This window comes from Chelonia mydas, chromosome 1 (genome assembly GCF_015237465.2).
Source record: "Chelonia mydas isolate rCheMyd1 chromosome 1, rCheMyd1.pri.v2, whole genome shotgun sequence".
Lineage (NCBI taxonomy): Eukaryota > Metazoa > Chordata > Testudines > Cheloniidae > Chelonia > Chelonia mydas.
In genome coordinates this window covers 15,334,112-15,356,781 of record NC_057849.1, presented here as the reverse complement: position 1 = coordinate 15,356,781, position 22,670 = coordinate 15,334,112, and the positions used below count along the sequence as shown (strand labels likewise).

General features: G+C 41.5%; 1 protein-coding gene across 3 annotated transcripts; it reads left to right on the top strand.

The window, feature by feature from the left end:
* The first annotated feature begins 1,170 nt into the window (after positions 1–1,170).
* On the top strand, positions 1,171–20,503 carry THAP12 (THAP domain containing 12). 3 transcript variants are annotated; one of them, XM_037883264.2, is made up of 6 exons: positions 1,349–1,483; positions 2,623–2,823; positions 13,037–13,157; positions 16,118–16,225; positions 17,281–17,317; positions 17,630–20,503. In XM_037883264.2, the coding sequence occupies exons 2-6, from the start codon at positions 2,759–2,761 to the stop codon at positions 19,576–19,578; spliced, it is 2,280 nt and encodes a 759-aa protein (XP_037739192.1). In that variant the 5' UTR covers positions 1,349–1,483; positions 2,623–2,758; the 3' UTR covers positions 19,579–20,503. The 3 variants fall into 3 exon arrangements, with proteins under 3 accessions (XP_037739062.1, XP_037739192.1, XP_037739138.1); XM_037883210.2 differs by having other exon boundaries at positions 2,513–2,823; XM_037883134.2 differs by lacking the exon at positions 2,623–2,823 and having other exon boundaries at positions 1,171–1,483.
* The last annotated feature ends 2,167 nt before the right edge of the window (positions 20,504–22,670 follow it).

Below are 22,670 nucleotides of genomic sequence, written 5' to 3'. Positions count from 1 at the left end.
CCACCTGTTACCACGTCTGTCAACTTCAGATCATTATTTAGCTGAGCTATACATATCATCTCATCCTTCCCCATAATCAAATTTTCCCCTTTGTCTTTTTGGTTACTTTTCTCTAAACTCTCTCCATTTTGTTTCTGACAAGAAGCCCAGATCTGAAATCTGTATTACACATGTAGTCTCAAGAATAGCATAGGGAGATTTACCTCTTTGCTGTGTGATGTGATGCCTCTATTTATGAAGTTCAAAATTACAAAGCTGTTTTTGCACACTGTATTGCATTGCCTATTCAGACATAAAGCACTGTTAAGGCTACTTGATCTCTTGGAGAAGTCAGTAGATACATGCAACTACCCACCAAGGTTCAACTCTCAGTATTTTGCAGTTCAAGGGGACAGTAATGATCTTTAATAGCCTGAACAGTCTGGAATCCTATTAGCCGAGGACTGTCCCTCTCTCTCAGTTCATCACCTTGGTCACTCTTGCAAATGGCCGTACAGTAGAAGTCTCCAGGAATAGCAGTTTTTTTCACTACTTTGGAATTCACTACCTTTAATGGGCCAACAAAATGAGACGTGAAACTTAAGGCATGGCATAGGAATAATTTTTGTTTTGACTTTTTTTTTTTTAACTTTAATAGGAAAAAAAGGCAAAGACCATTACATTTTATGGTGCCAAATTTATAACACTGGTAGTTACTTTCAAGGGAGTACTCCAATTTAAACTGAGCAGGTTAGTTGTCCAAATCAAGTTCCTAAAACACACAGGTGGTGCCTGTAACAGTGGGTGGCAGGGCCAAGGGAGAGCTGAGCTTAAACCCCCCCAGTGACAGCGAGGGCATCAGCTGTGGCAGACAATACAGTAGTTATAGCTTCTCTGCCTCCAGCATGGGCCTCAGCCCTTCTACAGGGCTAGCTGCATTCTCCAAGCTCAGCCCATCTCCTGCCCATATAAACCTGGCCCTCTGGGCTAGGCAGCTGCTCAGAGGCTGCGCTACTCTATCAGCCTCCCTCCTACCCCAGCCAGGAACTACTACCTTCCCACCCTCCCCGCCCCTATTCTGCGCATGCGCTTCCCTTTCTGCTCGCTACACCAGGCGCATGCGCACTGCCAGCCGGGTGGCGGGAACACAGGAGCGCTTTTCCGACACCGGCTCTGTGGAAAAAACGCATGCGCACTCCGCATCTCCTCCGGGGTGGCCCGTGCGGCTTGCGGCGCATGCGCGCTACCGCGCTGTCTGGCGCGGGGCACTGTGGGAAGGAGGCGGCTCTGTCCCGGCGGAGGGTGGCGGTGAATCCTCCCGGCCGCTCACAGCAGTGTAGAGCCGCTTCCCCCACCCACCCCCGCGGCCGGAGGGAGCGCGGATTTAAAGGGGCAGAGACCCCGGCACGGGGACCATGCCGAACTTCTGCGCGGCTCCCAACTGCACCCGCAAGAGCACCCAGTCCGACCTGGCCTTCTTCCGCTTCCCCCGGGACCCGGTCAGGTGAGACCCACGGGCGGCCCCGCTCCGGCCAGGCCGCGGCCCCCGCGTGCGGGCCCGGCCCGGCCCGGCCGGGAGGAGACCCGGGGAGCGCCCAGCCGGGGCTGCCGCGCTCCCGCTCTGGGGCCGCTCCTCACCTGGGCGCCGGGCCGGGCCCTCCCCGCCAGGCCGCCGTGTGGGCAGGGACGGGCTGGCGCCTGCCCCGCTCGCCTGAGGACTCGGGAGGCCTCGCGCACTGCTCCCGGGGGGCGGGGCCCCAGGCCACCCTCCGCCGGCCTGTGGCTGGGAGGCGGACGGGCGGCTGCGCAGACCCGTGCTGGGGGGCGGGGTGTCTCGGGGCGCGCGGGGAGAGCGCGTGTCTGAAGGAGCCTGGGCGGGGGGGGGCAGAGCCGGCGAGCGGGGGAGCGCTGGGGGTGGATGGAGGGGTGAGGCGGGCAGAGGCCCGGCGTGGGAGGGTGAGGCGGGGGCATGAGAAGTGCGATAAAAACAAGGAGGAGTCCGGTGACGCCTTAAAGACTAACAGACTTACTTGGGCACAAGCTTTCGTGGGTGAAAACCCCACTTCTTTAGCTGCTTGGCGTCAGGTCGGAGGGGGAAGGTGATAGTCATGAGCTCCCACGCAAGAGCTCCCGTGTGACACAGGTAGACACAGGCTCCTTTGTGAAACACAGATACAGGCTCCCTGGAAGCATTTAACTTCATTTAACTCCATAGTCGTGGATCTTGGTACCCGTGGGCTGTGCCCTTCAAAGGCCGATGTTCTGTTTTCTCTAGTCTAAATTTTCACTGATTTGGGTTCTCTCTCTCTTCTTGGTTGCTTGCTTGGGCCTCATTTTCAGAGGAGTTGCAACTCTAGATGATTTCAGTGGGAATTATGGATGCTCAGCACTTCTGAAAATCAGTCCCAGACTGTCCCAAGTTGAGCACTCCATAACTCAAGTACTCGAAGGCAATGGCCACTTTTGAAAATGTGGTTCTAAGGGAGATTGTCAAACTTGCCCAGTTGAATATGATGCTGTCTATTTAAACTAGGGTGGTCAAAGTGCATTCCACTCGTCATATACAGACTGCAGAATTCTGTAATGCAATCTGGCAAATCTACCCTTTAATATACTGGAAGAGTTGTCTCCTTGAATCAACAGTCCTCTGCCTGCTGAGCGCGCATCATCTCTACAGTCTGCCCCTTGACTCAAGATGGAATAGTGCTTGCTGAGACCCATCATCTCTGCGGACTACACTTTCCTACTAAATTACAAAGCTGGCTGCAATTTCTGCAAAATGGAGGAGATTTGGTGCTGTCTGTTGAGTTGCACTGTTAATTTGCCAGGAGCCATTGTTGCAAGGTCTGGATGATGGCAGGTTGAAAAAGCACATGTGCAATACAGCTTTTATATATACATACATATATAGTGTGTGTGTATATCTTCCCCAAATTCACTAACTCATACACATTTTTTGATTGCTGGCTATTGAGTGGCAGTTCGATATGGATATGCTCTGTGTTGGCAGTATAGATGTTTTTGAAAAACATACAGTTTACCCTGGATAGTATGCCTGTTAGAAAGTAGTATATGTTAATGTGTTTGAATATATTTCAAATTAACAACACTACCCTTTGCAGTTTTTGTTTCACGTGAAAGTTATCAGTTGTTTGAAATCCCTTAGAAAAATAAACTATATTGTATCTCAACTGTAATGTGTCATATATCTGTTCCTGTTTAAAGCAGACACGTATAAAAATTAAATGCATTAGTTTGCTTTTAAGTTGAAAGCGTTATGTGTATCTTGGTTGCTGCACTTACATCCTTTTTGTACTCAGGTGTAGTGTAGTTATAGATATGAACGTAACTGTAGGTGTTTTGGCACATTCTGTCTTCAGTGCCATAAACTCAGTACTAACTACATTTTATTGCAAATCTGTTTGTTCTAAAATAGCTGATCTTCGTGATTTGTGCCTGTTCATCTTGGGTTGTTGTACTGTGCCTAGAAGAAAGAATAATGAGGACAGCTGTCCTCCCATTGTGCACAATTATAAGAAAAGGGGCTAAGTATTATCGTGATTGGGGGGGGATTTCCTTTGAGAACTGTGCTCTTTGGAAACAAATGTAGTAATGTAGGCCCCAAATCTGCAAAAACTCAGGCATGTGCTTAACTTGACATACTGTGTGTAATCCCACTGAGGTCAAGAAGACGACTTGCTTTGTGTAAAATTAAGCAAATATATGTTTTTTTGCATCATCAGGATAATAAGTATTTGAGCTGAGTCTTAATAGTCTAATTGAAAAGTGATAGGAAGAGGCTGGAAAAGGATTTTAGTCTAATACGTTAAAATGACACTGAGTTTTACCATATTTTTAGTGGAGTGTCTATAATTATCCCCTTCATAAGAATATTTGTTTCGTGCTTCAAATTTTCCTCTTATCTTCCACTCAATACTTTAGCACTTAAGAAAGGCATACAACAATTATGTGACCCACTCAGAAAACTGGGAGGTAGGTAGTGTGTCATGCAAGTATTACATAGAGGTACCTTTCAACAGTTTCTATTTTTTCTGAAACCTATACAGTTCTGCTTTGGTCACATTTTTCATTTTAATTATATTTAATATTTATATAGTGCTTCCAAGTCATAGAATCATAGAAATGTAGGGCTGGAAGGGACCTTAAGAGGTCATCTATAGCCCTCTTCCTGAGGCAGGACCAAGTATATCCAGACCATTCCTCTTTTGGAAGTCCTTTTTATAATTATCAAGTAATTAGAATAAATTCATTTTGTTTTATCACTCTCTCTTTTTATTGCTAAAGCAACTTTGTTCAGAGGTTCCCAGATTGGTCTTTAGAGTAGTGGTTTTCAAACTTTTTGGGGGGGGACCCAGTTGAAGAAAATTGTTGATGCCCATGACCCAGCTGAGCTGGGGATGAGAGGTTTGGCGTGTGGGAGGGGCTCAGGGCTGGAGCGGAGGATTGGGGTGTGGGGATGAGGGCTGCAGGGTGGAGCTGGGAATGAGGGGTTCAGGGTGTGGGAGGGAGCTTTGGGCTGGGGGAGGGGGTCTGGGCTTGGGGTACAGGCTCTGGGGGGAGGCTGGGGATGAGGGGTTTAGGATGCAGGAAGGGGTTCTGGGTTTGGGGGGAGCTCAGGGCTGGGACAGGGGATTGGGGCACAGACTTACCTCTGGTGGCTTCCAGTCAGTGGTGCAGCTGGGGTGCAGAAGCAGGCTTCCCGCCTGTCTTGGCACCGCGAACCGCACTGCGTCCCGGAAGCAGCCAGCAACAGGTCCGACTCCTAGGCGGAGGCTCACGAGCGGCTCCGTGCGGCTCTCGCCTGCAGGCACCACCACCCCCAGCTCCCATTGGCCGATTCCCGGCCAGTGGGAGTGCGGATCTGGTGCTCGGAGTGGGGGCAGCGCATGGAACCCTGTGGCCCCCCTGCCTAGAAGCCGGCCCCCCTGTCTAGAAGCCAGACCCGCTGCTGGCTGCTTCCGGGGCTCAGCGCGGTGTTGGAATAGGTAGGCACTAGCCTGCCTTAGCTGAGCAGCACCACCGACGGGACTTTTAACGTCCCGGTTGGCGCTGCTGACCAGAGCTGCTAGGGTCCCTGGGTGCTGAGCAAGGCAACCCAGTGCCTTACATGCAACGACCCAGTACTGAATCGCCACCCAAACTTTGAAAAACCGTGCTTTAGAGCACTTATTGGCCTCTGGCAGGATGGTTAAAAATCAATGATTTTTCTTTTTTAAAAAAAAAATTTTTTTTTAGTTTAAATTTATAATTTATTCCTTTAAACCTGTTCAAAATGAAATCTGAATTTAATACAAAATACGTTAAGGCCTAGACTTGTATTCTCTCAAAACATTTAAATAAAAAATAAATAGGCTGAATCCATGAACCTCTATCAAAAACCTTGAGTTAACAGGTGCTTTTCTATATAAAGAAAGAATTGGGGGAAAAACATTTAACAGTAGGTCATGCATTCTATTAAGGGCTTGTTTTGTTTTAATAAAAAACACAAAATAGCATATCAGATTATTTAAATTTCAGTTACCATCCTAAAGCAGTTTGATGCAAATTGTGAGTAATGCTGCGAGTTTGTCACAGACTCAGTGACTTCTGCAGTGGCCACTGTGATTGGCTTCAGGGCTGCCCAAGCAGCTCAGACAGCCCCTGGGCCAGTCGCAGTGGCCACTGCCTACCCCACCCCAACAGCGGCAGGATGAGTTTGGGTGTGGGAGGAGGTTGAGTTTGGGTGTGGGGGTTGAGGTGTGGGCAGGGGTAAAGGCTCTGGGTGGTGCTTACCTCTGGGGGGCTCCCCTGAAACAGCAATGTGTCCCTCCTTCAGCTCCTAGCTCTGTGTGCTGCTTCCACCTGCAGGCCCAGCTCCTGTTGGCTGTTGTTCCCGGCCAATGGGAGCTGGCAGAGCTGGGAGCTTAGGGAGGGACATGTTGCCGCTTCCGAGAAGCTGGATAGTGAGCCTGCCAACCCCCACCTCTGAGACTGCCCCCCTCCCAGCACCTGTGCTGCCCCTTGGGCCACCCCAGCACCCATGGCACTCCCAAGATTTAGTCAGGGGTATGGTACAAGTCATGGTCAGGTCACAGTAACGGGCCGTGAATTTGTTTACTGCCCGTGACCTGTCCATGACTTTTACTAAAAATACCCATGACTAAAACGTAGCCTTAATTATGAGTAAAAGTATAAGTAAGCAATTTATTATTCGCCATTTTCTAAGGTACTAAAAATCTACAGTTAATAAGAATCTGAAAATATTAAGCGATATCATTTTTTAAATGTGTGTATAGTTATAGTGTACCCTCTTACGTTGCAAAAAGATGTACTAAATCTAATGTAAAGGTTGTAAATGAACTTGTATTAATGGTTATATCAACCAGTGCGAATGCAACTTTTTTTAGAAAATAACTGAAGTACAAATGGAAAAGATTATTTAAATTGAGGCTTCCACTTGGTGATTTCAATCAATCATGCACCTTGTCTGTGGAGAGCTGACTTGGGAGTTACGACTAGCTCTACTCCATCTTTCCACCTGCGAGAAACAGAACAGGTGGAAAAGGGAGAAGGAATGAAAAGTGAAAGTGGGCAGTGTCCTTAATTTAAAAACCTAAGACACTTGCTACATTAAGACATTTAAAATACATATGTACTTGCTTAACATAGATGTAAGCAATGGCTGTAGTTGCTTCAGTAAGGATATTTATGTGGTTCCAAATGAGATGGGAGATGATCCATGGGACAATCTTTCTGTTTGTGACTCCTTACTGTTCTTCATAGCAGACACGCTATGGCTTTAGATGAGGTGTAAGCAATAGGAAAAGAAGAACTCCTAAATAAACGATCCTGTTTTCATGCTAATAAGGCAAGAGAAGCAGAACGGATTGATGTAAGTAAATCAGTTATTTGAATAATTGGCTTTAATCTTGTTTTTGAATTTGTATTCTTTTTAGTTATTTTCCTAAAGCAAGGTTGATTCTTGGTGGTTGGTAACTGTTAAAACACATTGTCTTGCTTCTAAATATAGCCTTTATACTAAATTTGGTACTACCACCAGTTAACCAGGAGAATAAACTATAGTTATACGTTTAAGCAATTGTATATCTTCACATAAATTTAGTCAAATTAATTCCTCAGAAAATGGCGAATAATACACTTATTTACTAGATAATTATTCTTTTTACTTATAATTTGTGTCAAGCTCTATTTGGATGGAAATTTGGAATTCGGTTGCAAACGCACACAACAAAAATTTGAAAATTGTTTTTGTTTAAATTAAAACTACCTGGGATGTGCTGGATACTTTTTTCTTATTGATCAAAACACATTTTAAATGTAAAACATATCTGTTTATTAAACAAAGAAAGTAGGCAGTGACTTTAACTGATTGTATCCTCTTACCACTTGTTCTTAGCTTGTATCCTCTCACAACTAGTTCTTATTTGAAGATTGGAATTGGGGAAAACCAAGCTTTCCTGATCTTTCAACTTCCAGTCAGCTTCTTAACTTTCAGTGACCTGGTCATTGAATTGAATTAGTTGTGTAAACTGAAATGAAGAAAATATTCTCTCTGCATCTGCAGAAGAGGCTGCTGTCAAAACCTGATTGAGCGCTTCCACAAAATTTGATACCAAGTGCTTTAGGCAAATATGTATAACTTAACACCATTTTTATTTAATTTAAATGGTTTTAATAGATTATGGTAAATTAAGACATAAACAGGTTATTAAAATTTAATTTTAAATCATTTTAAAAAGAAAATTGTTTTAATCTGATTTTTTTATCATTGATTTTTATCCACCCTGTAGAGAAATAATTTATACTTCATCCGTCAATAGAACGTTTCCTAAATAAAATGGTCTTTCACTCTTTTCTGAGATGTCATCAGATATTTAAAAACAATCCTTTTAAAGATCCATGACTGAAGAAGAGGTTCTCAAATCATAGAGCTAAAAAGACTGGTAATCAAAACAACAGTGCAGACTCTTGTGGTAAGACTGGTCTTGTTCTGTGCCAATGAAGCACTTACAAAACAAATGCTGCATGATTACAGGTGTACCAGTGACCATCTATGTTTATTTGCTGCATGAATTGTCTGGTACCACTTGGTTTAACAGATTTCTGTACTAAGCTACTGATTGTGTTCTTTTGAACTTGAAAGAAAGTTTTGCGTTTTCTGGCATCACCTAAAATGTGTGGGTTTTGCCATGTTTCCACAGTGGTATATAAATGAGCTACTTACTGAAAGTATCAGTACAAATTTTCTCCATTCTGCTAAAAGAAGCACTTTTTAAAATTAATTGCTGTTTGGGAGATACACTGTCACAGGTATGCTGTGTAGTTACTGGGTGTTTGAGTTCTAGGCTTCTGCTGTGTATTTTTCCTGTTTTGGTTCCTCAGAGTTAGCCTGTTCTACTTGAGACTAAGGTTTTCTCTCCACGGAATAGAGAATGCATCCTTTAAACCTCTTATATCTGAACCAAAAGTTACTGCAGAAGACTGACATCATTCTTCTGATTGAATACAGGACGGGAACAGGATACATTAGTGCTGAAGTGGAAGTAGGCAGTGACTGTAGGATCTGCCACTTCTGCTTCTCTTCACCCCCATACCTCCTGCAAGTCAGTTTATTAAAAGTAGTCTGTGTATAACACCACAGATTGCACATAACATTCCTTTCACATTCTTTACACCTTCCACTGGTATGTCACCAATCTATTGCACCTACAGCATGTATGGAACTTGAAACTGCTACAGACATTATGGTCCAAAAAGAGTGCAAGCCTAATTCTTTCTCATTCAGCCTAATAAATCTAAGTCTCTTGGGCTCAGTGACAGAAACTTCAAATTTCACATGCACCAAACAGCCAAACTTTTGGACCTCTCATTCTGTAGTTTATAAAGTAGGGTGAGGGTGGAAGGATGAATTAATTGAATCTGGGAGGGTCCTGAGGATAAGAGAAGTCAGCAGAGATAAGGATATTTCTCATTACACTTTGAACTAAAGATCCTTAGCTTGTATGCCATTTTTTTATTAGTTATCTTGCAACATGTTTGTTAATATTTTCCCCTCCTTTCCCCCAATTTTGCAAAAAGTACACTTTTCTTAACAAGGACTCTGTATTTACTTTTTGAAATTGTCAATTGTAAGTGCAAAGCAGGGATCTGAGGGGTTTTTGTTTTGTTTTTTTTCCAGTGGACTGAAGATTTTATTTTTAATAGCTGAATGGATTTCAGTAGTGAATAGACTGAGGTAGGATGCAGTGAATTTTAGTAAAATTGTATATATTTTGTTTGTAAATCTCTACACGCTCTTCCTATAACTTTTTGGAGAAGGGAATGTGTCTTCTATGTTTGTGGGAAGGACAGTCCCATGACCATTGGGGACCAGAATACAAGCAATAACTTTTTAAAAGAGCTCTAGACTAAGTGTGAAATTTGAGCTCCGCTTAAAACTTGTGGGGAGTGGCTAGAAGTTGGATCAGTTGAAGTAAAATTGTCACTGAAAATGAGAGTTGTAATGAAAATTCCTTCTGAGTTACTGCTATAGTGTCCGTCATAATGCTGTAATTCTATATAGTCATCTGTGGTCCTCTTTGATTTTGTTTAGGTTGGCGCATACGTCAGGGAGGAGCTGGTGGATATAGAACAGCTAATTATAGGATTATGATAGTGACCCAGTCATTACTCTTGTATGGGAGTTGTGTAGGTTTTCAGGCATCATATTGTATCTCAAAGGCTGAACATAAGAATGGCCATACTGGGTCAGACCGGTGGTACATTTAGCCCAGTAGCCTGTCTTCCGATAGTGGCCAATGCCAGGTGCTTCAGAGGGAATGAACAGAACAGGTAATTGTCAAGTGATCCATCCCCCATCACCCATTCCCAGGTTCTGGCAAACAGAGGCCAGGGACACTTCACGGCAGGGGTGGCCAACCTGAGCCTGAGAAGGAGCCAGAATTTACCAGTGTACGTGGCCAGAGAGCCACAGTAATACATCAGCAGCCTGCCATCACCTCTCCCACCCGCCAGCAGCCCTGCTGATCAGCACCTCCCTGCGCCTCCTGCCCACTGTGATCAACTGTTTCATGGCATCCAGGAGGCTGGGGGTGGGGTGAGGGGAGGAGAGGGGGGAGGGGACAAGGACCTGACAGGCTCGGGGAAAGGGGCAGGAGCCTTTGGGGAAAGGGTGGAATGGGGGCAGAGCTGGGGGTTGAGCAGTGAGTACTTCCCAGCACACTGGAAAGTTGGCGCCTGTAGCTCCAGCCCCAGAGTTGGCACCTATGCAAGGAGCCACATATTAACTTCTAAGGAGCCACATGTGGGCCACCCCTGCTTCAGAAAAGCATGGTTTGCATGCCTGACTAAACTGGATAATAGCCATTGGTGGACCTATCCTCCAGGAACTTACTTAGTTCTATTTTGAATCCTATTATAGTCTTAACCTTCACAGCATCCCCTGGCAAAGAGTTCCACAAGTTGACTGTGTGTTGAGTGAAAAAATACTTCCTTTTGTTTGTTTTTAAACCTGCTGCCTATTAATTTTATTTGGTGACCCCTAGTTCTTATGTTATGAGAAGGAGTAAATAACACTTCCTTATTTACTTTCTCCACACCAATCATGATTTTATAGACCTCTATCATATCCCCCCCTTAGTCGTCTCTTTTCAAAGCTGAAAAGTCCCAGTCTTCTGATATGGAAACTTTTCCATACCCCTCATTTTTGTTGCCCTTCTCTGTACTTTTTCCAGTACATCTTTTTTGAGATGGAGCAACCAAATCTGCACGCAGTATTCAAAATGTGAGCGTATCATGGATTTATATAGAGCAGTAGTTCTCAACCAGGGGTCTGGAGCCCACTAGGGGGCCTCAAGCAGATTTCAGGGGGGCCTCCAAGCAGGGCCAGCATTAGACTTGCTGGGGCCCAGGGCAGAAAGCTGAAGTCCCACTGCATGGGGCTGAAGCCCAGGTCCCGGAGCCCCGCCACTTCGGGTTGAAGCTGAAGCCTGAGTAATGTAGCTTCATGGGGGCCCCTGTGGCATGGGGCCACAGGCAGTTGCCTGGCTTGCTATCCCGTAACGCCACCCTGGCTTTTATATGCAGAAAACCGCTTATTGCGGCACAGGTGGGCTGTGGAGTTTTTATGGCATGTTGGGGTAGCCTCAGAAAGAAAAAGGTTGAGAACCCCTGATATCGAGGCAATATGATAGTTGCTGTCTTCTTATCTGTCCCTTTCCTCATGATTCCCAACGTTCTGTTAGATTTTTGACTGCTGCTGCACATTGAGTGGATGTTTTCAGAGGACTATCCACAGTGACTCCAAGCTCTTTCTTGAGTGGTAACAGCTAATTAGATCCCCATCACTTTGTGTGTTTAGTTGGGATTATGTTTTCAAATGTGCATTACTTTGCATTTATCAACATTGAATTTCGTCTGCCATTTTGTTGCCCGGTCACCCAGTTTTGTGAGATCCCTTTGTATCTTCGCCATCTGCTTTGGACTTAACTATCTAGAGTAGTTTTGTATCATTTGCAAATTTTGCCACCTCACTGTTTATCCCTTTTTCCAGATCACTTATGAATATGTTGAACAGCACTGATCCCAGTACAGACCCCTGGGGGACACCACTATTTACCTCTCTCCATTCTGAAAACTGACCATTTATTCCTACCCTTTGTTTTCCTATCTTTTAAGCAGTTACTGATCCATGAGCAGACCTTCCCTCTTATCCCACGACCGCTTATCTTGCTGAAGAGCCTTTGGTGAGGCACCTTGTCAAAGGCCTTCTGAAAATCGAAGTACACTATACCCAATGGATCACCCTTGTCCACATGCTTGTTGACCCCCTCAAAGAATTCTAGTAGATTGGCAAGGCATGATTTCCCTTTACAAAAAGCATGTTGACTCTTCCCCAACAAATTATGTTCATCTATGTGCCTGACAATTCTGTTCTTTACTATAGTTTCAACCAATTTGCCTGGTACTGATAATTGGCTTCTGTGGTGTCATGCAGTGAAGACTTCATAATACCAATAAGCATATATCTATAGATTATACTCCTTCCATAGAATTCTATTTGTTGGTAGAGTCAATTTTTTAGAAAATAATAAGATATAATAGCTGCCAGAAATTGTTGATTTAATGACATTTTTCTGAGGGACATGCACAAATGAAATAGCAGATGAGCTTCATTATAGTAATTTTGCACTCAGTCTTGTGCATGTGCTGGTTCAAAAAGTCCTTGGCAAAGACTTGATTAAATATATCCATTGGGATAAATGGAAAGCCAACTAATACGTTTATATCATTTGCTCCTTAACATGTCTTATGCACAAGAGAAAATACTGTCTTCCAGATTTAAAAGGGGTCTTATTAAGAGCAAGACTTCTTCCAAGCCCTATGATATGTGGCACAAAAGTAAGCAAGGTTCTTGAGATGGCACAAAACCAAACGTTTTATAATATATATAGTGTATGTCTATTGAAGATTTATTTCAAACTGAGATGATTCTCTGGATTGCCTGTCTTCTACTTTAGTGTTCAAAGGTCCATTGTAAATGTATAGCTTTGCCCTTGGAGATCACCAACAAGAAAAATACTCTCAATTGTATTTTGTGTCAAAAAATCTACTTTTTAAAAACTTGTCAGATTTATTAAGAGAGGAGGGAAATGGTTTTTCTTCAGGAATAAAATTTTTGCATGTCTTCACTCATGAACAACTGCACAACAAACCATTGTGCTTCTGAGGTGTAGTTAGAAAAATATTGCTTAGAGGAAAAGATTGAAATATTTAAGCATCTGAGGTGGCGTTAAAAGTGAGTAAAGAAAAGCAAATTTTTACAATGGTTCAAACAGGAACATGTTTGGGGTTCCCCCCCCTTCCTTGTAATTTGACTATAATCCCAAAACCCCACCTGAAAATGAATTAAAAGGCTAATTTCAAACATTAATGTAAAAAAAATGTTGTTTATGGTGATTGTCTTAGAAATTATAGGGGGCTTTTTTGTTTAAACTTAAACTATTAAAGTAACTAAAGTTTTGTGTTTTACATGCAGATGTCAGAGGTGGGTGGAGAACTGTCGAAGGGCAGATTTAGAAGATAAAACTCCAGATCAGCTGAACAAGCACTACAGATTATGTGCCAAACACTTTGAGACCTCTATGATATGTAGAAGCGTAAGTAAAGGCAACTAAACCTCTATTTCACATTGTGTAAAATGTACCTAAGTTCATTTTCCTGCTTTAAACATTAACCTTAGGATCAAGAAGTCTTTTTCTACTTTTTTTTTTTAATAGAGATTCATGTCTTATCAAAGAGAAATTTTTAAAGCGAAGATAACTGTTTCACTCCGAATTTTATGTAGTATCTTTAGCTAACGGAGTAACATCTAAACTGTTCCCATGACCGTGGGAAATAGGATCATGGGTTTCGCAGCAAACTTAAATCTGTGGGCAGAATTCTATTTCTTGATTTTTAGTGCATGACTCATAGAATCATAGGAAAGTAGGGTTGGAAGAGACCTCAGGAGGTCATCTAGTCCAATCCCCTGGTCAAAGCAGGACCAACACCAACTAAATCATCCCAGCCAGGGCTTTGTCAAGTCGGGCCTTAAAAACCTCTAAGGATGGAGATTCCACCACCTCCCTAGGTAACCCATTCCAGTGCTTTGCTACCCTCCTAGTGAAATAGTGTTTCCTAATATCCAACCTAAACCTCCCCCACTGCAACTTGAGACCATTGCTTCTTGTTCTGTCATCTGCCACCACTGAGAACAGCCAAGCTCCATCCTCTTTGAAACCCCCCTTCAGGTAGTTGAAGGCTGCTGTCAAATCCCCCCCCTCACTCTTCTCTTCTGCAGACTAAATAAGCCCAGTTCCCTCAGCCGCTCCTCGTAAGTCGTGCCCCAGCCCCCTAATCATTTTTGTTGCTCTCCGCTGGACTTGCTCCAATTTGTCCACATCCCTTCTGTAGTGGGGGGACCAAAACTGGATGCAGTACTCCAGATGTGGCCTCACCAGTGCCAGATAGAGGGGAATAATTACTTCCCTCGATCTGCTGGCAGTGCTCCTACTAATACAGCCCAATATGCTGTTGGCCTGCTTGGCAACGAGGGCACATTGCTGACTCATATCCAGCTTCTCATCCACTGTAATCCCCAGGTCCTTTTCTGCAGAACTGCTGCTCAGCCAGTTGATCCCCAGCCTGTAGCAGTGCATGGGATTCTTCCTTCCTAAGTGCAGGACTCTGCACTTGTCCTTGTTGAACCTCATCAGATTTCTTTTGGCCCAATCCTCCAATTTGTCTAGGTCACCCTGAACTCTATCCTTACCCTCCAGCGTATCTGCCTCACCCCACAGCTTAGTGTCATCTGCAAACTTGCTGGGGGTGCAATTAATCCCATCATTCAGATCATTGATAAAGATGTTGAACAAAATCAGCCCCAGGACCGACCCCTGGGGCACTCTGCTTGATACCTGCTGCCAACTAGACATCGAGCCATTGATCTCTACCCGTTGAGCCCAACAATCTAGCCAGCTTTCTATCCACCTTATAGTCCATTCATCCAATCCATACTTTTTTAATTTGCTGGCAAGAATACTGTGGGAGATGGTACCAAAAGCTTTGTTAAAGTCAAGATATATCACGTCCGCCACTTTCCCCATATCCACAGAGCCAGTTATCTCATCATAGAGGGCAATCGGGTTGGTCAGGCATGACTTGCCCTTGGTGAATCCATGTTGACTGTGCCTGATCACCTTCCTCCCCTCCAAGTGCTTCAAAATGGATTCCTTCAGGACCTGCTCCATGATTTTGCCAGGGGCTGAAGTGAGGCTGACCCATCTGTAGTTCCTCACGTTCTCTTTCTTCCCTTTTTTAAATATGGGCACTATATTTGCCTTTTTCCAGTAGTCTGGGACCTCCCCCGATCACCATGAATTTTCAAAGATAATGGCTAGTGGCTCTGCAATCACATCAGCCAACTCCCTCAGCACCCTTGGATGCATTAGATCTGGACCCATGGACTTCTGCACGTCCAGCTTTTCTAGATAGTCCTTAACCTGTTCTTTCACCACTGAGGGCTGCTTACCTCCTCTCCATACTGTGGTGCCCAGTGCAGCAGTCTGGGAGCTGACCTTGTCTGTGAAGACCGAGGCAAAAAAAGCTTTGAGTACTTCAGCTTTTTCCACATCATCTGTCATTATGTTGCCTCCCCCATTCAGTAAGGGTCCCACGCTTTCTCTGACCACGTTTGTGTTGCTAACATACCTGTAGAAACCCTTCTTGTTACCCTTCGCATCCCTTGCTAGCTGCAACTCCAATTGTGCCTTGGCCTTCCTGATTATACCCCTGCATGTTCTAGCAATATTTTTATACTCCTCCCTAGTCATCTGTCCAAATTTCCACTTCTTGTAAGCTTCCTTTTTGAGTTTAAGCTCACCGAAGATTTCACTGTTAAGCCAAGCTGGTGGCCTGCCATATGTGCTATTCTATGTTTTAAATGGGCTTTCAACCACATAATGTTACTTAATATAAAAATATGCAAGGCAGAGTTTTAGCTCTGGGAGTCAAAGCAGCCAGTGTCCGAGAAAAAACTATTTTAGGGACTAATATGTAATCAAAATTGGAATTTCCTGAAGTTTAGTTTGGATGATTTTTTTAAGCAGTAATACATATTTGAGAGTGAGCATCTGAATCCAGTTGCTAGCAAAATATAATCAGTTTTGCTAGCTTATGTTTTCTCTATATAGAATACTGTACTTAAAGAGCATCTGATGCCTTATGCAAAGCTATGAAAATATATTCTGTACAGGAATGTGAGCAGAAAGTTTTTCTTAGTAGAGACATTTGTATGAAAAAACTATGTAGAAGACTTCTGCTACAGCTTATTCTGCAATTAAAATCATTTTTTGTTAAAATATTCCACTACAGCATCAAACAATCAAAGCGAAACTATCTGGAAACAGACCAGCCTAGCTTTAATGCCCAAGTAAAGTTCAGAATGACAGACTTCCAAATATAAATGGTAAAATGTAAGCCTAATCTTTGAAATTGTTATTTTTAATAATTTTTGTACTGAGACAGAACATTTTTTTTTTAAAGGAAATTTCTGATCTAGACATCTTTCTCTTTACAGAGTCCTTACAGAACAGTTTTACGAGATAATGCTGTGCCAACTATATTTGACCTTACAAGTCACTTGAACAATCCACACAGCAGGCACAGAAAGAGAATAAAAGAGTTGGTATGTTTAAATTGAATCTTCTTGTACTAAAGCAGTAAAAGCAAGCAAGTGCAAATAAGAGATGCCCAAATAACAGCAATACCTTGCACTTGTGTATCTTTCTGAGTGTCATTATGAAGAAAATATCGTAGTGGGCATTATTGGAAAATTTAAATACTAAAATCTTAAGCTAATATTATAACTACTTATAGAATTAGGGAAAATCTAAGGAAATGAAAATAATAAAACAAAGAAGTGTTGCTCAGAGCTGGTTTAGAAGAAACTTGATACCGATTATGGGTGTATTTCATAGATTTTTTTCCACTGAAAATCTTGCAGTATGTGGATTTGCATGATCACCATTTTACCTTCTAACATTTTGAACTAGGCAGAATTCCAGAGTTATGGGTTTATGGTTTTTTTTAAGTTCATTTTTGAACAATAGTGACCACCTTTTTAAATGCTTGAAATCAGAAGTAAGCAGCTTCTGCTGAAATAGCAGATTGCCAATGGCTCCATCGTATGTTTCACAGAGACCTTGTCTGCAGGTTTTGTGTGGCCTAAATGTTTATGTGTAACGGAAATTAAGAGCTATAACATTTCTTAATTATAGTGGCATTTGCAAAACATTACAGCTGATTTCTAAAAATTTCTTTATCGTTTTGATAAGCCTACGTAATGATGATCAAATAAATCCTAGCAATTAGAATTGAAAAAGTTCTGCTAGTTAGTACATCTCCCTGCCAGAACAAAACTCTTCCATAAAATTTTCTGGTTCTTTCGAAATTACAACTGTACAATGTTTTTAATGACAGGGCTCCCTCCCACTTACTTTGGGGTACTGTTCCACTATGTGATAGATCAACACATCTTCAGATAGACTTGACATTATTGCTGTCCCCTCACTGAGAGATATCTGAAAACATTCAGATTCTTATGAATGCATAGTACCTGTCTAATAAGTATTAGGACTCTGAAAACAGCTTTATTTAAAATTTTAGTAGCTAGTCTTGAAGTTCTTCAGCAATTTGAGACCATATGCCAGACAGTATCATAACTTTTTTTTCTTCCCCAAGAGTGAAGATGAAATAAGAACACTGAAGCAGCAAAAGAGTAAGTGGCCAATATATTTAAGTTTGAGTTCGTAGTGATGAATAGACTTTTAGGTATAGCACTAGCTTAGGCAAATAAGGTAGTGTGAAATAAATTATTGTTAATTTGTACAGTAAGGATAGGTAAAACACTTTAATTCTGTTCAAAAATATTACAAATAGTGTCCCACACTGACACTGTTTAATTAAAATGTAAATACTATGGATTTTCCAGTCAGCAATTGTTTAAATATAGTTGTTGTGGGGGAAGTAAATGCTGCAAACTTTCTATATGAAGAAGTCTTAGGCTTGTGATGTCTTTTTCATTTTGTAGTTGATGAAGCCTTTGAACGGGAACAGGCAAATCAAGAGTTGAATGAGAGCAGTGCTCAGAATACTGTTTCAGAAGAAGGAGGAGAAGAGCAAGAAGAGGAAGTTGTTCCTCTAACGCTGGAAGAGAGGGAAAACAAAGATTACCTTAAATCTTTATTTGAAATTTTGATCCTCATGGGCAAACAAAATATTCCTTTGGATGGCCATAATGCTAATGAACTTCCAGAAGGTATCTTCACCCCAGATAACTTTCAAGCTCTGTTGGAATGCAGAATAAATGCTGGAGATGAAGTTCTGAGAAAACGATTTGAGATGGCTGCAGTAAATCTGGAGTATTGTTCTAAAACTCAACAGAAACAGATGCTTGAGATCTGTGAGAGCTGTGTAAGAGAAGAGACGCTCAGGGAAGTAAGAGACTCCCACTTCTTTTCCATTGTCACTGATGAGGTAGTAGATATAGCAGGTGAGGAACATTTACCAGTGTTGGTGAGGTTTGTTGATGAGTCCCACAATCTGAGAGAAGAATTTGTAGGGTTTTTGCCTTATGAGGCAGATGCTGAAATTTTAGCTGTTAAGTTCCATACAACTATTATTGAAAAATGGGGTCTAAACATGGAGTACTGTCGAGGTCAAGCCTATATTGTCTCCAGTGGATTTGCTTCAAAAATGAAAATTGTAGCTACAAGACTCTTGGAAAAGTATCCACAAGCTGTGTACACGCTCTGTTCCTCTTGTGCTCTAAATGTATGGTTGGCAAAATCAGTCCCTGTTGTTGGAGTTTCTATTGCTCTAGGGATGATAGAAGAAGTTTGTTCGTTTTTTAATCAGTCACCACAGTTGTTAGTAGAACTGGACAATATAATCTCTGTTCTTTTTCAGAACAATGAGGAAAAGAGTAATGAACTGAAAGAGATTTGCCATTCTCAGTGGACAGGTAGACACGATACTTTTGAGATTTTAGTGGACCTAATGCAAGCACTCGTACTGTGCTTGGATGGTATAAGCAGCGATGTGTCTGTCAAGTGGAGTAACTTCGTTGTTGGTCGAGCATTTGTACTTTCAAGTGCATTAACAGATTTTGACTTCATCGTCACTGTTGTAGTTCTGAAAAACATTCTGTCTTTTACAAGAGCCTTTGGAAAAAATCTCCAAGGCCAAACATCGGATGTGTTCTTTGCAGCCAGCAGTTTAACAGCAGTGTTGCATTCGCTGAATGAAGTGATGGAGAATATTGAAGTTTATCATGAATTTTGGTTTGAAGAAGCAACAAATTTGGCCACAAAGCTGGATGTACAAATTAAACTCCCTGGAAAATTTCGCAGGGCACAGCAAGGTAATTTGGACTCTGATGTAACATCAGAAAATTACTACAAAGAAGCACTTAGTGTTCCAACTGTAGAGCACATTATTCAGGAATTAAAAGATATATTCTCAGAACAACACCTAAGAGCTCTTAAATGTTTATCTTTAGTGCCCTCAGTCATGGGACAACTAAAATTTAATACATCTGAGGAACATCATGCTGATATGTATAAAAATGACCTACCTAATCCAGATACACTCTGTGCAGAACTTCATTGTTGGAGAATCAAATGGAAGCATAGAGGAAAAGATATAGAGCTTCCAGCTACCATTTATGAAGCGCTTCATTTGCCTGACATAAAGTTTTTCCCTAATGTGTATGCATTGCTTAAAGTTCTGTGCATCCTTCCAGTGATGAAAGTGGAGAATGAGAAATATGAAGTAGGACGAAAGCGCTTGAAGGCATACCTGAAGAACACCTTGACAGAACAGAGGTCAAGCAACTTAGCTTTGCTTAACATAAACTTTGATATAAAACATGACTTGGATTTAATGGTGGACACCTACATCAAACTCTATCCAGACAAAGTAGAATTTCAAGAAGACTTTCTTCCCTCAAACAATTCAGAAGTAACTGAAGATGCTTAGAAAAAAAAATCTTTAATCAGTTTATTGAAACAGTTTTTTTGTTTAGACTTTAACATCAAGAGGAAAAACTATAAAATGTATGTAACCTACTTAATCATTGCAATTGTATTTCCATTTTAGACCTCAGATTGAACAAGCAGTGGCCAGTGACGCAAGTTATGTTCTGTTGATCCACATTAAAGTACTATTATGTGAACAAAAACACCTTTGAAAATAAACCAGTGTGCTTCACAAAGACAGTACTCAAACTCTTCGTCTGATTTGACATGACTAGGTGCTCATTTTTGTTGTCATTTTGGAAAAGTAATTTGTGATCACTGTGGATCCGATGGGGTTGTTTCATACTTATGCATAAAAAATGCAGGAAAACAAGGTAGAATGAAATCCATTGCTTACCAGTTACTAGGGTTTTTGGTTTATTTGGAAACTGTTTAAAAAATATGGAAATGGTATATTTGAATAACTTAGCGGAGAGTGAATTCTTCTATCACAGTCATCACACTGTGGACTCTGTTCAGCACATCAAGTGAATATTAATGAGTGTGAAGGTACGTTAAGGTTTCTGTGGAAGAGCTAGCCTTTTGCAATCACCTGGTTGTATTGTTTACATTCCTTTGTGTGAGCCACACAATTATTTTTTCTTTTTAAGCTTTTAACAAGTATGAATTGAATATTAAATCTAAAATCCTGAAAGATGCTGACTGTAAAAATTATTCCATAAGCATCTATACTTATTTGTTTTTGTCCTTACTGTTACACACAAGTGTATCTATTGCCTCCATCGTTATTTGTAAACATACCCTGGAAAAATTAGAAATAAGTTTGTTTGTCAAGATGTGACTTGGAAAATATTGCTGTTATTTTTGGCACAAAGTAAACAATTTTGTATAGTTTTATTTCAATCTAAAATAAAATGTGAATTTGCTTTTTTTTTTTTTTTAAAGTAGTCCTGATATTTATTAGTAAAGCAATGTTTCCTGAGGGGGGAGAGTGTTTGTTTTTTATAAAGTAATTTTTGTCTTATATTGTTCATACAATTCCATCCAGCGGCATTACATTAAAATGTTAGATGGGAGTAAATTTCAATTTCTCATTAGTTTGGGAATGATACATGTAGTATCACTTTTCATGTATACGGTACTCTTACATTATGTAAGAGTTTTTAAAAATTTCTTGTAGCATAGCTTTAAATATAACATTCTTCAGTATAAAAATACTTTATTTGAATGGGACATGTGGTCATCTTTAAAAATTATTAAAATGTAACTTTAGTTACTACACCTGAGTTTCCCCGGCCAGTTTTTGTAGGTTTTTTTTTTTACTTACGGTCACACTTAATTTCTTTTTAAAAAGAAATAAAAATGTTTCTCTCCCAAATTGCAGTGAGAAAGATTCCCACAAACAAGGAAAACTAACTATACATGAGAAAGTGTGACACAACGTACATAGTGCTATAAAACATACAAAGTGGAAAAACATGGAGAAAGTAGCATTTTCCCATCTTAATCATTATTATAGGAATCTTAAATCTCTCAAATCAATGCCAGTACCATTGTTCCCAGTTTTGGCAGGCATTGCACATGCCAACATCAGGTGAGACACTGCTGTGATCTGGGAGTACAAGAAGATCCTGGCTGCTACACCAAGACCTCAATTCACTGCCACTCTTGCATCTCAAATCCAGGAAGCCTTTCTGGCTCCATGTGTCAATGTAACAGGTCAACGTAAAGGATGCTAGCACTTGCTGGCTTGAATCATGGGCTGTTTGTGATGTCCCAGACGAAGACTTGATTGAAGATCCAATGAAAAGTCCCAGGATTCTGCCTTCCTCATAGGCAGTGGGCTGAAGTCAATCACAGTCAGACAACATATGGAAGGTGTAGATCTCTCCTCCACAAATGGAAAATTAGAGAATCACTAAATTGTGACTGTGGTGAGGTACAAACCATGCAACACATCACGGACAACTGCCCCCGTTCACACTTACAGTGGTGGCACAGGGGCCTTTTTGTTTGGTGGTTTTGTATGCGTTTTGTAACTGATACTACTTTATGAGTGGAACCTGCATGTCAAAAATCATGACATATTTTTGAAAACCTGTTGAACTTGGACCATCTCTGGTCTGACCCTTCCTCATTTTTATTAATATGGGAAGGGCAAAATGATCATGTCCCCAAACTGACTTATCTTAATCTCCTTTAAAGAGCATTTCCAATTTTAGTTATTTGGTAAAAACTTATGAGCATTTTCATTTGTTTTTCAGTGTTGAAATGTAGCTATCTAACAAACTGAAGAGCAATTCTGGTGACATTTATTGAGTTCCCTGATGCACAATATCAGGCAAAGTTGTTTTGGTGGGATATTTTTTAATGCACTGTATGTATGTTAATAGAATGCTGCTAACACCATATAATTTATGACCAAAAGTGAGCTGGAGAGAGCAACTTACAGGCCCCTTAAAAAAAGAATTTTAGCAGGCAAGCTGAGACGAAGGATTAGTGAGCAGAAGGGGGAAACAAGTGGCCTGCTCCCTCTGAGCTGCTGAAAGAGTTTATATACAGTAATGGCAAAACACAGGAGGTAGAGGAATGAGGGAATGGCAAATCGCCATAGTAGGCCTCCTGACTTGGAAGACTTGGGTGGAAATCTTTTGTTTTGTTTTCTGCATAATCAAATAACTTGCCCATTTCAACCAATTTAAATATAATTACTCTGATAGTCTGCTTTCACTGAGATATAGAGGATGAATGTCCTAACTCACTAGTTGATTCTAACTTAGCTAGTCCTAGCTGGTTGACTTCTGTTAATGACAATAATTCTTGTTTTAAGAATATGCTGCTTTTATTTCCTTTTCCTATATCCATATCAAATACTTCACCACAGCAGAGAACTCCCATTACAATTCAATGTTCTTTGAAAAATAGCACAGAGATTTTTATCTCCTGGAACACACTTTCGAACACTGACTAGAAAACCTTTCACTTCTTGTTTGGCTGCTAGAGCACGGCTGCAAAGGAACAGAGAACCAGAACCACTTAATGATTCTAGATGCAGCTGTCTGGTTGTAAGTGCACTCAAAAGTCGCTGTGAAT

Excerpts from the sequence above, each read along its gene's own strand:
- THAP12 (XM_037883134.2), top strand. The coding sequence starts at position 1,395 with ATGCCGAACTTCTGCGCGGCTCCCAACTGCACCCGCAAGAGCACCCAG. Across the intron at positions 1,484-13,036 it reads TTCCCCCGGGACCCGGTCAG|ATGTCAGAGGTGGGTGGAGA; the intron begins GTGAGACCCACG and ends TTTTACATGCAG. Across the intron at positions 13,158-16,117 it reads CCTCTATGATATGTAGAAGC|AGTCCTTACAGAACAGTTTT; the intron begins GTAAGTAAAGGC and ends TTCTCTTTACAG.